Source organism: Borostomias antarcticus, assembly GCF_949987555.1.
Source record: "Borostomias antarcticus genome assembly, chromosome: 18".
In the NCBI taxonomy this organism is placed as follows: domain Eukaryota; kingdom Metazoa; phylum Chordata; class Actinopteri; order Stomiiformes; family Stomiidae; genus Borostomias; species Borostomias antarcticus.
In genome coordinates this window covers 11,819,942-11,835,071 of record NC_140251.1, presented here as the reverse complement: position 1 = coordinate 11,835,071, position 15,130 = coordinate 11,819,942, and the positions used below count along the sequence as shown (strand labels likewise).

Here is a 15,130-nt window from a genome sequence, read left to right as displayed (position 1 = left end):
ACACACACGTGCATGCGCACACACACACACACACACACACACACACACACACACACACACACACACCCTCTGGGTGCTGTGACAGTGGCGTGATTGTGGTCCATCCTCCACTGTATGTGCAGCTCTCCCAGCTGTGCTGTGTCATAGTGAGTTCTCCACTCTGATTGGTTGATCGTCCCTTCCGTTACCTTTCCACCAGCTGAGACTCGCCCCTCCCCTGAGAGGCTTGGGTTCAACGGTCACCCTTCAGGGCCACAGGACTGACGACAGACTCACACACACGCATTCACAGAATCACACCATGACGCAGGACCTGGTGAGAACAAAACATTTTGCCCCCTTTTTTCTTTTTAAAGTAATTTCTTTTCTTACCTTCAGTCTCTTTAACCTAATCTAAAGTTTGTGTCTTCAGCCGCCTCTCTCTCTCCTCGTCTTCCTCCCTGTTTTCTCCAAAGAATCACTCTCTGTCCGGTCCAACTATAACTCTGATAGTGTCTGTTGTCATGGCGATGTCTGTGCCGTTGTGTTGCAGGCAGTTCCTGTGGTGGTGGGAGTTTCAGCGGTGGTCCTCTGTAGTCTCTACTTCCTCTTCCGGGGAGGTGAAAGACCAAAGAAGAAGAAGCTGCCTCAGACCCTCCAGGACCCCACAGTCAAATACCCACTACCCCTCATAGAGAAAGAGGTAGGTTGATATACCCACTATCCCTCACAGAGAAAGAGGTAGGTTGATATACCCACTACCCCTCATAGAGAAAGAGGTAGGTTGATATACCCACTATCCCTCACAGAGAAAGAGGTAGGTTGAAATGCCCACTATCCCTCACAGAGAAAATGCTAGATGCTTACCCTTATTGAGCAGGTGCTTAACAACCCGAAGAGCCACTCTATCTCAAACACTTCTGTGTAACTGTTACTGTATCTTTGCAGGATATCAGCCATGATACCAAAAGATTTCGCTTTGGCCTTCCCTCTCCCTCACATATCCTTGGACTTCCCGTAGGTACTGACAACACGCACCACACGCACGCACACACACACACACACGCACGCACACACGCACACACACACACACACACACACACACACACACACATACTTTTCACACCTCCTCTCTCTCTCTCTCTCTCTCTCTCTCCCTCTGTGTGGTGTGTGTATGTGTGTGTGTGTGTGTGTGATATGTGCAGGGCAGCATGTGTACCTTTCTGCTAAGGTGAACGGGGCTCTGGTTGTCCGAGCCTACACAACCGTGTCCAGTGATGAGGACCAGGGCTTTGTGGACCTGGTGGTCAAGGTACTGTATACCTCTTATACCAGCCGACCTGGTGTTCAAGGAACTATATACTTCTTATACCAGCCGACCTGGTGTTCAAGGAACTATATACTTCTTATACCAGCCGGCCTGGTGTTCAGGGTACTGTATACTTCTTATACCAGCCGACCTGGTGTTCAGGGTACTATATACTTCTTATACCAGCCGACCTAGTGTTCAGGGTACTATATACTTCTTATACCAGCCGACCTGGTGTTCAGGGTACTATATACTAACAGCCTTGACTTTCAGTATACCATGGTTTGGTTGAATGCTCATGGTGATGTTGTTACCATGGCGTCTCCAAGGTGTACTACAGGAACACACACCCCAACTTCCCTGATGGTGGAAAGGTGTCCCAGCACCTCGACACCATGAACCCTGGAGACACCATTGACTTCAGAGGGCCCAGCGGCCTGCTGGTGTACACAGGAAATGGTACGCGTGTGTGTATGTGTGTGCTTACTGTAAAATATTCCCTAAACTTGTGCCCATTTAGGACATTATCATTTGTGACCAGTAGAGGGCAGTGTAATATAGTGATGTGTCAACTAGTAGACTCTGCTCTGGCCTCAACAAGTCATTATATTCACTCATCAAGGCACATTTGCAATTCGACCTGACAAGAAGACTCAGCCCAAGACCCGCAAGTTTAAACATGTTGGAATGATTGCTGGTGGCACAGGTAGGAGGCTTTTCTCAGTACAGTATGTTGTGTACAGTATATTACACGTGTCATGTATGTGTCACGCATGTTTCATGCGGGCGTCAGGTATTTTTCCAGACATCTCTTCTCTCAAGGGCTTTAATCCTCTTTTCCATGAGGTCCCTGGAGGAAACATGATTAGTGTTCCTGGATGTCTTTGCATAATTCATCTGCTGTGTGTGTGTGTGTGTGTGTGTGTGTGTGTGTGTGTGTGTGTGTGTGTGTGTGTGTGTGTGTGTGTGTGTGTGGAGCTGGAGGAGAAGTGTGGAGCCTAGGGAGTAACGTCAGTAAACAGGCTAAACCGTCCTATGTGTGTTTCCAGGGATTACTCCCATGTTACAGCTGATACGTAGCATCACAGCCGACCCTGCCGACCCGACGTGCTGCTCCCTCATGTTCGCCAACCAGGTCAGTCCTGCTCACCCTCTCACCCCTGCACTGGGGCGAGATGCCAGGGGAGCAAGGAGAGAGAGAGTCTCACCTTATCCTTATCTTACCGTTATCAATAAGCCTCACCTAGACACAGTTATATCAAGTTTGGTAGAGTATATATATAATTTAAGTACTGTATGTACATTGTACTTTAACTGACTCTTATTTCTGCCATGATCAGCTGCTCTGTACAATCCCATCATATGGCATCCCTGCACTTAGATATAGTAGTTATGGAGCTGATATAGTAGTTATGGAGCTGATATAGTAGTTATAGAGCTGATATAGTAGTTATAGAGCTGATATAGTAGTTATGGAGCTGATATAGTAGTTATGATATAGTAGTTATGGAGCTGATATAGTAGTTATAGAGCTGATATACTAGTTATAGAGCTGATATAGTAGTTATGGAGCTGATATAGTGGTTATAGAGCTGATATAGTAGTTATAGAGCTGATGTAGTAGTTATGGAGCTGATATAGTAGTTATAGAGCTGATATAGTAGTTATAGAGCTGATATAGTAGTTATGGAGCTGATATAGTAGTTATGGAGCTGATATACTAGTTATAGAGCTGATATAGTAGTTATAGAGCTGATATAGTAGTTATAGAGCTGATATAGTAGTTATGGAGCTGATATAGTAGTTATAGAGCTGATATAGTAGTTATGGAGCTGATATAGTAGTTATAGAGCTGATATAGTAGTTATGGAGCTGATATACTAGTTATAGAGCTGATATAGTAGTTATGGAGCTGATATAGTGGTTATAGAGCTGATATAGTAGTTATGGAGCTGATATAGTAGTTATGGAGCTGATATAGTAGTTATAGAGCTGATATAGTAGTTATGGAGCTGATATAGTAGTTATGGAGCTGATATAGTAGTTATAGAGCTGATATAGTAGTTATGGAGCTGATATAGTAGTTATGGAGCTGATATAGTAGTTATAGAGCTGATATAGTAGTTATAGAGCTGATATAGTAGTTATAGAGCTGATATAGTAGTTATGGAGCTGATATAGTAGTTATGGAGCTGATATAGTAGTTATGGAGCTGATGTAGTAGTTATGGAGCTGATATAGTAGTTATGGAGCTGATATAGTAGTTATGGAGCTGATATAGTAGTTATAGAGCTGATATAGTAGTTATGGAGCTGATATAGTAGTTATGGAGCTGATATAGTAGTTATGGAGCTGATATAGTAGTTATAGAGCTGATATAGTAGTTATGGAGCTGATATAGTAGTTATAGAGCTGATATAGTAGTTATAGAGCTGATATAGTAGTTATAGAGCTGATATAGTAGTTATGGAGCTGATATAGTAGTTATGGAGCTGATATAGTAGTTATGGAGCTGGACTGAACATGCTGACCTCCCCCTGTTGCGCCTCCTACCAGACAGAGGAGGACATTCTGCTGAGGGAGGAGCTGGAGGAGGTGCTGAAGAGCCACCCTGACAGACTCTGCCTCTGGTACACCCTGGACAAGCCTCCACAGGGTAAGAGTGGACTAGACTGGACTAAACCAGACCTGACCTGACCTGACAGGTCCTAACCTGACCTGACCTGACTAGACCAGACCAGACTAAACCAGACCTGACCTGACCTGACCTGACTAGACCAGACCAGACCAGACCAGACCAGACCAGATCTATTTTAGTGCAGAACTTTTGTACAGACCGGGTCTGAATGGCCTTGTGAGTCCTAGGGTTCTGATTTGTATTCTAGAACTAGACCTGACTGGTTCTGGTTCTGATTCTACAGGCTGGAAGTACAGTTCAGGGTTCATCAACTCTGACATGATGAAAGACCACCTCCCACCCCCAGCTAACGACGTGCTCATTGTGATGTGTGGCCCACCCCCCATGATCCAGTATGCCTGCTTGCCAAACCTGGCAACCCTGGGCTACAAGACAGAAAACACCTTTGCATACTAACCATCATATAACTTCAGCAGTACAACGATCACAATACCTCTTGCCAAATCTGGCAACGCTGGGTCACAAGAAAATGAACACCTTCACATACAGCACTGTTATACTAACACCTGCCACATCTGGCAACCCTAGGAACAGGCAATCCTTAAATAACAGTCACACAACTAACATAGTACTGTACTTCACATTCACATGCTATTTACACAACACAAACTGTCAGTTAATGCATAATTTTGCACATTTGAAACAACAGTTTTGTGTGACATTTATGTAAGATTTTGTTCTGAATGTTCGCATAATAAAAACTGTGCGTTAAAGCATATACTGTAAGAACATTTTTATTTTACATTTTGTGCATCATATCACCTTCACTTTCAATATTCACCCACTGTCTGGTGTTGGGACTGACTTTTCCTACGTTAAATTCAATTATTGTAAGTCGCTTTGGATAAAAGCATCAGCTAAATTAATGTATTGTAATGGGACTAATAGTTTCATTCACAGTATAATTCTCTACTGTGTGTGTGTGTGTGCTCACTAACACTCACTAACCTAACTTTGACACTTGAACACCAATTAATAGTACATGGCTACAGAATTAGCTAGCTACAACATTAGCTTGCTACTATAGACTGAACATAACCTTCAACAAAATCCTCACAGAAACAAGATGACTCCAGACATCCAGAAATATATATATATATTTCTTTATTCATCTCTGACTCCCCACCACCAGCCAAACTACAGTACTATGTCTATGTCTCACACCTCAACGGTAAGAAAATAATCCTCACTAATGAGTCAACAGTCATTGATTTGGAATTATTACAGTATGGTAGAAGTTACATTTTGGTTTAACAGTGAACAGGTACAAACCCATTTGCTTATATTCCCTCCAAGACAATACTAATATTTTGTTTAAAACTTTTGCTGACCTGTCAATGCAAACTGTCCTGAATATTAAACTGATGTTGCGTTCAGGTGATTACTGTATGTGTTAATTCAAACACAGGAAACATGCCATTTGCCAACATTGAGGTATTACATACAGTAGCAGCTGATAGCAGACATGGGTCAGTAGTCTAAACTCAGACACACAGACTGGTGGTCAGTAGTCTAAACTCAGACACACAGACTGGTGGTCAGTAGTCTTAACTCAGACACACAGACTGGTGGTCACTGGTCAGTAGTCCAAACTCAGACACACAGGCTGGTGGTCACTGGTCAGTAGTCTTAACTCAGACACACAGGCTGGTGGTCACTGGTCAGTAGTCTTAACTCAGACACACAGGCTGGTGGTCACTGGTCAGTAGTCTTAACTCAGACACACAGACTGGTGGTCACTGGTCAGTAGTCTTAACTCAGACACACAGACTGGTGGTCACTGGTCAGTAGTCTTAAATCAGACACACAGACTGGTGGTCACTGGTCAGTAGTCTTAACTCAGACACACAGACTGGTGGTCACTGGTCAGTAGTCCAAACTCAGACACACAGGCTGGTGGTCACTGGTCAGTAGTCTTAACTCAGACACACAGACTGGTGGTCACTGGTCAGTAGTCTTAACTCAGACACACAGGCTGGTGGTCAGTACACACAGACCAACACACAGACCCATTATTTGAGCTTCTTCACTGCTCCTGTCTTGTTCAAACACTCCAGAATACAGAGGCTCGGTCCAGGAACAAGTCTGGTGAGTTGTTGGAACTGCGGCACTCAAGCCTGTAGTGTGTTCACTCAAATTATACTAATAAACATACAAATATTTGCTTCTTCATTAAGGGCCAAAGCAAAGAGAGACAAATTTGTCTTAGACACCATTACATCATTATTATTAGACATCATGAGGGAGGGCCATTTGCCTGCTCACTCTCTCTTTCTCCCTCTCTCTGACTCTTAAATCATTCATTTTAAAAAACTGAATAGGCCATTGCAGAAACAACACTCCTCGCCATCAGGCCACAGACACTAGTGAGATGTGATACTGTAGGATGTGATCAAGATCACAGAGTATATTCCAGCTTTGTAGGAAAGCAATGCTAAGCTGCCATCTTCCTTAAACCTATCCTATCTTTTTAGATCTACACAGGTTTCTAAGGATTTGTACAATTCTGCGGAACGCCATAAACTCCTCTAACGTGTCCTAATAGATACATGGTTCTTGGTGGTGATGGTTCCCTGTGGTCATGAGAACTTGATGAGCAGGGTGAGGGGGTCCCCCTCCTTCTTGGTGACAATGGCCTGTAGCATGCCGGTGGGCGTGTGCAGGTACCGCGACCCCTTGAAGAAGTTCTCCACCAGGCCACGGTCGATCTTGGCGCACCTCCCGATGGCGGCGTGGAAGTTGTTGCTCAGCACGCCGTAGATGTTCCCGGGGTCGCTTCTCCTGCCGAAGAACAGAAAAAGGGCGTAGCAGTCCTTGCCAACGGAGGCGCAGAAGTCCACTAGCCGCTCCTCCATGGTCCTGTGGCTGGACTCCCTCTGGGCCATCTGCACGGACTCAGACACCTCCTCCATCCCTCCCTTCCCTCCTCCTCCTCCTCCTCCTCCTCCTCTCTCCGGCAGGTGGAGGATCTGGATGGCGATTTGGATGCGAGGGTTCTTGCTGGGCTTCTCCAGGACGGCCCAGACCCAGTCGGCTCCCAGCAGGATGCGCTGCTGGCGGGTCATGGCGGTGCAGTTGAAGCTGTCCGTCATGCGGAGGCTGATGCTCTGGGCGATGTAGGTCATGAGGAAGATGTGGTCGAGCACCGTGGGGCTGGGAGAGAACTTGTCCTCTGGGTCCTGGAAGAGGAGGTACTCCTGGGTGCGGGCGGCGGCTACGGTCACGCAGTCGGCGAAGAGGGGGATGAAGTCGTTGGGGTTGGAGATGCTGCGCTTGCGCCACAGTGTGTTGAAGATGCTGGGCTGGGGGGCCGCAGGGGGAGGGGGCAGGCTCAGTTTGGGGCCCATGGTGTTGCCGGGATACAGGACCCACTAGGCTCTACAGGGTGGTCTCTCTTATACACTGCAACAAAGCGACAAGCACTACAGAATCACAATGATATACTTGGATAGACTTGGTGTTGGTGTGAAAATGTTAGCACTGTTGCATGCAAATGTTTTCAGCGATGTATTCTGCCACATGCCTGCCTGTCGTCACCGGATCCTTGCAAGCAATTAAAAGGATGACAACCAAATAAAACACATTTTCATTGATGTACTTAAGTGTTTAGTGTTGGCGTCAGACTGTGATAGTAACATCTCAAAGAGGATCAAATGACATAGAACTCTCGCTCAAAAACAACACGCTGCGTGCCATATGGTTCACAATCATCCCACTGCTTCACTTATCTCGTGAATAAAACAAAAGAATAACTCTACAATGAATCCCCTCTCTTAGAAGTAACTGCGCCATATGGAACATCATTAGCTCCGCTGAGAATGTAACATAATCACGACGAACACGCCATGTACTCACCAGTATGGGTCTGGCTCTGCTGCCGTCTGCTGTGTGGGGACCAGCGCCCGGCTGGCTTTCCGCCCCGCTCCCCTGCTGAGATACACAGACGTGGGACGCTTGAAGCACCAGAGCACCGAAGACACCGGCTCCCAGCTCCGGGATGACCCACACACACGGGTTAGTGACGCCTGGACCAGGGGCTGACTGACTGGGGACTAGGCAGCTATCTGTACCTGTGAGGAGGGCTGACTGACTGGGAGGGATGACTGACTGAGAGGGATGACTGACTGGGAGGGATGACTGACTGAGAGGGATGACAGGGAGGGATGACTGACTGGGAGGGCTGCTCTGGGAGTCATCTGGCTCTGGCTGATGTTGTCTTGAGGAAGCGTCAACGCCTCTGTAAATATGACACTATAAAGACTGTTCGGAGAGACTTGTATCGGAACCCGTTTCCGACTGGTTTGACATAGGAGTGTTTTTGTTTGAAGAGTTACATCAGTTGTGTGTGTGTGTGTGTGTGTGTGTGTGTGTTTGTGTGTGTATTTGCACACACTTTGACAGCAGTTGTAAGGTTGGATATGTACAATGCATTCTGTATAGCACAACATCTACAACACGAACAACAGGGTTGATTGCATAGTTTATTTTCTTAGATCTATTCCAGTCTCAATAGTAACCTCACGTGTTTCTTCTGCCCCCAACTCCACTAAGGCCTAGTTTATACTGTATACCACAGGCTATGGCTCATGGCTCATAGACACACACACGACATAATGACATAACATAGTATAAACTAGGCTTAAGAGTGGTGGGGCTCGTCTTAGTCCGGCAGGACATCATGTTTAACTGTCGGCCCTGCCAATCGTTCCATTCCTCTTGGGGTTGGGTTGACCTGGGTTCGCGCCCCACACCATTATTCGCTACAATACCACTAGGTACAGTACTGTAAGGATTTGATCCAGTCAAGTATTGGTTACGGCCTTCGTGAGGTCAGTGTTATGGCCAGCTGTAGCTGCTGGTCATGGCTCCCGGTGTTAGGGGCAGAGGTATGAAGCTGGGACAGAAGCATTTCCTTGGTTGTGACTGGCTGGCTGGTTAGTGGGTCAGCGCAGCGTTGCAGGGTCAGACCAGCGCCGTCTGGGTCCGTCTCATCTCCTTCAGAAGCTCGTCTTGGCTCAGCAGGTGCTGGAGGCAATAAGGGGCGGGGTTAGCTGGAAGCTCATTATGCTGGAGGTTTAACCGTCAGTTCAAAGCTGGAGGGGAGAGTCACATGACACCTGCTTGTTATCTAAAGCCTATTTTCTCAGCAGCTAATATCTGTTAGCGCAGCAAACAGAGGAGGGAGATACTGAGGCATGGGTGATAAACCACTTCACTTAAAGGACTATGCTCGTTTTTGACAACCTGGACCTTATTTACGACATATTATAAGAAGTTTGACTCACCCAGATCACTTTTGTGTTGTTCGGAGGCCTGTAGAAGAAATTTAAAATCCAGCGCGAGCCAGTATATCCATGTAATGGCGGCGCACGGGGCAAAGGGAATGCAGCTTCTAAAAATCCATTTTCGGCCGCTAAACGGTTGTTTTCATCAATCACATTGCATGAATCGACAGTTGATATTCCTCTACGCGAGCCATTCTTTCGGTTTTCAAATACGTGGTCTGTAGCCACTGTAATATGATCTTTACACTGGCTATGCTCCCTCACATTCTCTGCGCTACGATCGGATTGTTGCTGACGAATGACGACGACAATATTCTCGGCACCAACTACGATCGTAGCGCAGAGAATGTGAGCCGGAGAATAGCAGGCTGCGCGCTGGCCTGTGCGCATGCGTGCTGGAGCAAGTGGGGGAGAGGCTTGTAAAGATCATTTTACAGTGGCTACAGACCACGTATTTGAAAACCAACCGAAAGAATGGCTCGCGTAGAGGAATATCAACTGTCGATTCATGCAATGTGATTGATGAAAACAACCGTTTAGCGGCCGAAAATGGATTTTGAGAAGCTGCATTCCCTTTGCCCCGTGTGCCGCCATTACATGGATATACTGGCTCGCGCTGGATTTTAAATTTCTTCTACAGGCCTCCGAACAACACAAAAGTGATCTGGGTGAGTCAAACTTCTTATAATATGTCGTAAATAAGGTCCAGGTTGTCAAAAACGAGCATAGTCCTTTAAAGAGTTACAACTGAACTGAAGAACATAGTTACCTGGTTAGAGTGATTTGGGTTTAGAGGAGGTCTCTGGGGTGGGTTGGTGAGGAGTTTACTCACAGTGAGGTTGTTGATGCCTTCAGACAGAGCTTCTATCCGCAGCACAGTCCCCTCAGTGACCACCATCTGCAACGTCAGGCCCCTCATCAAACACATCAAAGCATATATACACACACACACACACACACATATGCACACATACGCACACACACACACTCACTCACACACACATCTTTGGTATAATGGGCCTTGGGGTTGTATGAGGAAGGTGTACCTGAGAATGCATGCTGGGTATCACCTCCAGCATGCACTCGGCCATCTTGGATCAGGTGGTGTTGATGATGTTCAGTAGTAGTGATGAGAGTAGGTTAGTGGATGGTACAGGTTACTGAAGCATGCTGAATCCCTGTACACATGGCCTACCATGCATCTCTACTTGATGTTGAGATCACAAACTATTACTAAAACCTGAAGTCATGTAGATTCTAGACATAATTGTCAAAATAAAATAAAACTGTGTTGAGATTTAGTATTTTTTATGTTGATGTATAAAGAAAATATAAAAAAACATTTTTGCACACTTATGATTTTTATTAATGGGTTTGGATAAAGTTATTTACAAACACATGACAACATTGGTGCTTCTTTTATTGAAGCATGATCTTTGACTATAAAAAATACTATATGAAGTCATTTAGTATGAAAATAACAGTGCAAAATCACAATCTGTCAAAATCTGCATGGTTAGACAATTCAATGTACTGTACCTTCTGTGCTTTTTTTGTTTGTTTAATGTCATTAACATAAATATTAAATATATCCCTCCATATGCAAATATTGCACAAGTTTAATACATAAGTGTCTGACAAACATAAATATAATTTTCTACTGGTTGGGAATATCTAAAATTGTTTCAACACCATTCGCTATATCTCAAATACATTTGTCTTAGAAAATAAACATTTATATGGTGTACATTGTTCACAATAGTAATATGATTCATATGCATTATAGGGGTGAGGCGTTAGGTCCACAGGGATTAGGTTAGTTGTACAGTAGGCTCTACAGAGCTGACCACTTCACTGGTGGATCCAAGGTGAACATGGGAGTTGTAGGCTCTACACAGCTGACCACTTCACTGGTGGATCCAAGGTGAACATGGGAGTTGTAGGCTCTACACAGCTGACCACTTCACTGGTGGATCCAAGGTGAACATGGGAGTTGTAGGCTCTACACAGCTGACCACTTCACTGGTGGATCCAAGGTGAACATGGGAGTTGTAGGCTCTACAGAGCTGACCACTACACTGACCTATCAAGGGGGGTCATGAGAGTTGTAGGCTCACTCCGCCCTGAGTGTCCGTAGTGCCGTGCGTCAGTAGCATGGTGTTAGATGATGGCACGTGGTGCGGGGTGGTGGGGTGGGAGGTGAATGAGCACCGAAGAGTTCAAACACATCTTCAATACACTCAGGTCCTTGAGGTGCACTTGATTTAGCTGACATGAGGCTTTAGAGACGACGGCGCTGATTCCAGCACGCCAGTCAAATGCGAAATCAAGCACACCTAAAGAAGGTGACAGTATTTGAGGAAGTCAGGGTCTGTTGATCATGGCACAGTGGTTGGTGGGGCGCGCGGAGGGGGGGAGGAGAGGAGAGGGGGGGGAGGGGGGGGGGGTTGTTATTGGCTACAGGCGGAGAGTAGCGATGGCTGATGGGAGGAAGTGTGTGGTGGCGTGGTGGGCGTGGCGTTGGATCAGCTGTCGTCGTGGCCCACCTGCTCCCGTCTGTCCGGGTCCTGGTCCAGGATAGGGCTGAGGCCCCGGAAGCCTGCGTAGGGCCTCTGGGCCCCGTTGGCCAGGGCCTGGGCCTCGGTCTGGCTCTCCAGGGGACAGATGTAGTCGCTGGAGTCGTCTGCCCTCCTCCTCCTCAGGTGGCCGAAACTCAACTTCTTAGGCTAAAGGAAAGAGAGATGAGAGAGAGAAAGAGATCAGAGAGAAAGAGAGAGAGAGAGAACAAGATGAGAGAGAAAGAGAGAGAGAGAGAGAAAAAGAGAGAGAGAAGAGAAAGAGAGAAAGAAAGAGAGAGATGAAAGAGAGAAAAAAAGAGTGAGCTATAGGGACTTGATTTATGTAGGATGCACAGGTCTAGACACAGGCTCAAAGGAAACCCTGAAGAGATCAAATTCAAAAAGAAGCATCCTAACGCCCCCCCCATCACGAACCGAGCTCCCTCCTCAGCATCAATATCAAAGAGACCCCCACGAGTGTGAAGGATATCTATGTTGTGCAGCCAACGTGTGATTCCTACCCAGTGCGCGGAAATATTAGCATCAGTTCTATCCTCGCAGCAGTGATGAATAGACCTATAAATACGGCAGGCGGGGACCTGCTCTCGTTTCGAGCGCCCCCTCTAAGCCCAGTGTGTGCTGGGTAAGTGGGTGATGCTATCTCTCCAGGAGGGCCCGTGTTTGTGTGCGCTGGAGTTAAGCTGTGGGGAGGGGCAGCTCTGGGCCGGGGGCTTAGCCAGGTCTGAGTTACCATGCCGCGGATCAAGGTGTTTACTCCAGAGAGAGAGAGAGAGAGAGAGAGAGAGAGGAGGAGGAGGAGGAGGGGGAGGGGAAGCGAGAGAGAGAGAGAGAGAGAGAGAGAGAGAGAAAGAGGGAGGAGGAGGAGGGGGCGGGGGAGAGGGAGAGGGAGAGTGACAGGGGGCAGTGGGGTTGGGCGGAGTCGCATTTAGAGTGCGAGAGAGAGGGTTGAAGAGTTGGAGGGAGAGAGAGTGTTTGCCTACTCGTGTGTGTGTGTGTGTGTGTGTGTGTGTGTGTGTGTGTGTGAGCGACGGCGGGGTCCCTTTACCTTGACCTTAGCGGTGGTGCTGAGGGGGGTGTACCCGGAGGACTCCATGTAGTCCCTCTTCTCTCGCTGGGCGGAGGGTCCCACCAGGGAGCTGAAGTTGGTGGCCAGGTGCCTCCTGAGCAGGGTCTTCTGGGGGGGGATGTTCAGCAGCATGGCCAGCGTGTCCGAGTTGAACCTGGGCTCCAGGATCTGCAGGGGAGAGGGATGGAGGAGAGGGATGGAGGAGAGGGATGGAGGAGAGGGATGGAGGAGAGGGATGGAGGAGAGGGGTGGAGGAGAGGGATGGAGGAGAGGGATGGAGGAGAGAGGTGGAGGAGAAGGATGGAGGAGAGGGGTGGAGGAGAGGGATGGAGGAGAGGGATGGAGGAGAAGGATGGAGGAGAGATGGAGGAGAGGGATGGAGGAGAAGGATGGAGGAGAGGGATGGAGGAGAGGGATGGAGGAGAAGGATGGAGGAGAGGGATGGAGGAGAAGGATGGAGGAGAGGGATGGAGGAGAGGGATGGAGGAGAAGGATGGAGGAGAGGGATGGAGGAGAGGGGTGGAGGAGAGGGATGGAGGAGAGGGATGGAGGAGAGGGATGGAGGAGAGGGATGGAGGAGAGGGATGGAGGAGAAGGATGGAGGAGAGGGATGGAGGAGAGGGATGGAGGAGAGGGATGGAGGAGAGGGATGGAGGAGAGGGATGGAGGAGAGGGGAGATGTTGAGATCTTCGTGGAGGTAGAACTCCCATGAGCAGGTCAGTACAGAAACAGAGAAACACAGCTGAATCATATAGTCACAAATAAGCCCCCAAACAACCCCACCCCTCTTTCTCTCATCTCTCTCTCACACACACACACACACTTACGATGAGCCCCCCGTGCACGCCGCTGCCCCTCAGGTTGGGGGCGTACTCCGCCAGGTCCACAGACCTCAGCCACTCCATCACTCTGTGGTTGGACCACTGGACCACCTCCGACGGGGACGCCTGGTTTCAGGAGGAGAAGAGAGAGAAGGGTGTGTGGGTGAGAACACACTGTACTCTTAGTTACTACACACACACACACGCACGCACGCGCGCGCACGCACGCACGCACGCACGCACGCACGCACACACACACACACACACACACACACACACACACACACACACACACACACACACACACACACACACACACACACACTACAGCTTAATACAGTATATGAATAAAAATACAACACTCAAGTACACACACACACACACACACACACACACACACACACACACACACACCTCCCTGCCCCTCACCTCGTCCCCGGGCCTGCGTCTGAGGCAGTTGGAGTTGAACTTGTTGACATGGAGGACGTGGATGGCACATTTGATACTGAGGTGGTGGAGCTGGCTGGTCACCTTCAGGAACAGCAGGTCATTCTGGGGACACAGCAACGAGATCCGCCTGGGCTTACAACAAGGACAGCTAAGCTTCTGAACCCCACCGTCTCCCTCCCCACTGTCCCGGCCCACAATACAGCATGACAAATACGCTTTCATTTGATTTAATTTCAGATTAGACTACGAAATGGTGGCGCTGCTGGGTCAGCTGCTTGAGGCATGGTACACTTATTACAGGCTGCAGACAGGGGACAGACAGGGGACAGACAGGGGACAGACAGGGGACAGACAGGGGACAGACAGGGGACAGACAGGGGACAAACAGGGGACAAACAGGGGACAGACAGGGGACAGACAGGGGACAAACAGGGGACAAACAGGGGACAGACAGGGGACAGACAGGGGACAGACAGGGGACAAACAGGGGACAAACAGGGGACAGACAGGGGACAGACAGGGGACAAACAGGGGACAAACAGGGGACAAACAGGGGACAGACAGGGGACAGACAGGGGACAAACAGGGGACAGACAGGGGACAGACAGGGGACAGACAGGGGACAGACAGGGGACAGACAGGGGACAAACAGGGGACAAACAGGGGACAGACAGGGGACAGCCAGAGAAGAAGAGTTTTACCACGGTGAGGTACTGCAGCACCTGACCGTCCACTCTGGCCTCGTTGAACTGGTCTTTGTACTGGGGCAGGCCGATGTCGTCCAGCCAGCCTGAAAAGAAACACCACCACAGACAAACCCCCCGGTCACACCGGCACAGACCAACCCCCCGGTCACACCGGCACAGACCAACCCCCCGGTCACACCGGCACAGACCAACCCCCCGGTCACACCGGCACAGACCAACCCCCCGGTCACACCGG

At 48.4% G+C, this 15,130-nt stretch overlaps 3 protein-coding genes across 4 annotated transcripts in view; 1 reads left to right on the top strand and 2 right to left on the bottom strand.

Moving 5' to 3' along the window:
• The first annotated feature begins 242 nt into the window (after positions 1–242).
• cyb5r2 (cytochrome b5 reductase 2) lies at positions 243–5,215 on the top strand. The gene is made up of 9 exons (XM_084452682.1): positions 243–316; positions 533–682; positions 928–1,000; positions 1,185–1,291; positions 1,618–1,747; positions 1,911–1,994; positions 2,338–2,423; positions 3,845–3,944; positions 4,210–5,215. The coding sequence occupies exons 1-9, from the start codon at positions 302–304 to the stop codon at positions 4,380–4,382; spliced, it is 918 nt and encodes a 305-aa protein (XP_084308808.1). The 5' UTR covers positions 243–301; the 3' UTR covers positions 4,383–5,215.
• Positions 5,216–6,565: 1,350 nt separating this feature from the next.
• On the bottom strand, positions 6,566–7,333 carry rep15 (RAB15 effector protein; the record flags this gene model as incomplete). Its single annotated transcript, XM_084452765.1, has 1 exon — positions 6,566–7,333. The coding sequence occupies one exon, from the start codon at positions 7,331–7,333 to the stop codon at positions 6,566–6,568; it is 768 nt and encodes a 255-aa protein (XP_084308891.1).
• A 3,371-nt stretch (positions 7,334–10,704) lies between these two features.
• Positions 10,705–15,130, bottom strand: part of ppfibp2b (PPFIA binding protein 2b) — a 68,300-nt gene continuing 63,874 nt past the window's right edge. For both annotated transcript variants that reach the window (XM_084452621.1, XM_084452622.1), the window contains 5 exons: positions 14,890–14,978; positions 14,168–14,290; positions 13,745–13,864; positions 12,896–13,084; positions 10,705–11,997 (listed from right to left, as the gene is read on the bottom strand). In XM_084452621.1, the coding sequence (XP_084308747.1) occupies positions 11,797–11,997; positions 12,896–13,084; positions 13,745–13,864; positions 14,168–14,290; positions 14,890–14,978 (722 nt within the window). In that variant the 3' untranslated portion in view covers positions 10,705–11,796. The remainder of the gene's footprint in view (positions 11,998–12,895; positions 13,085–13,744; positions 13,865–14,167; positions 14,291–14,889; positions 14,979–15,130) is intronic.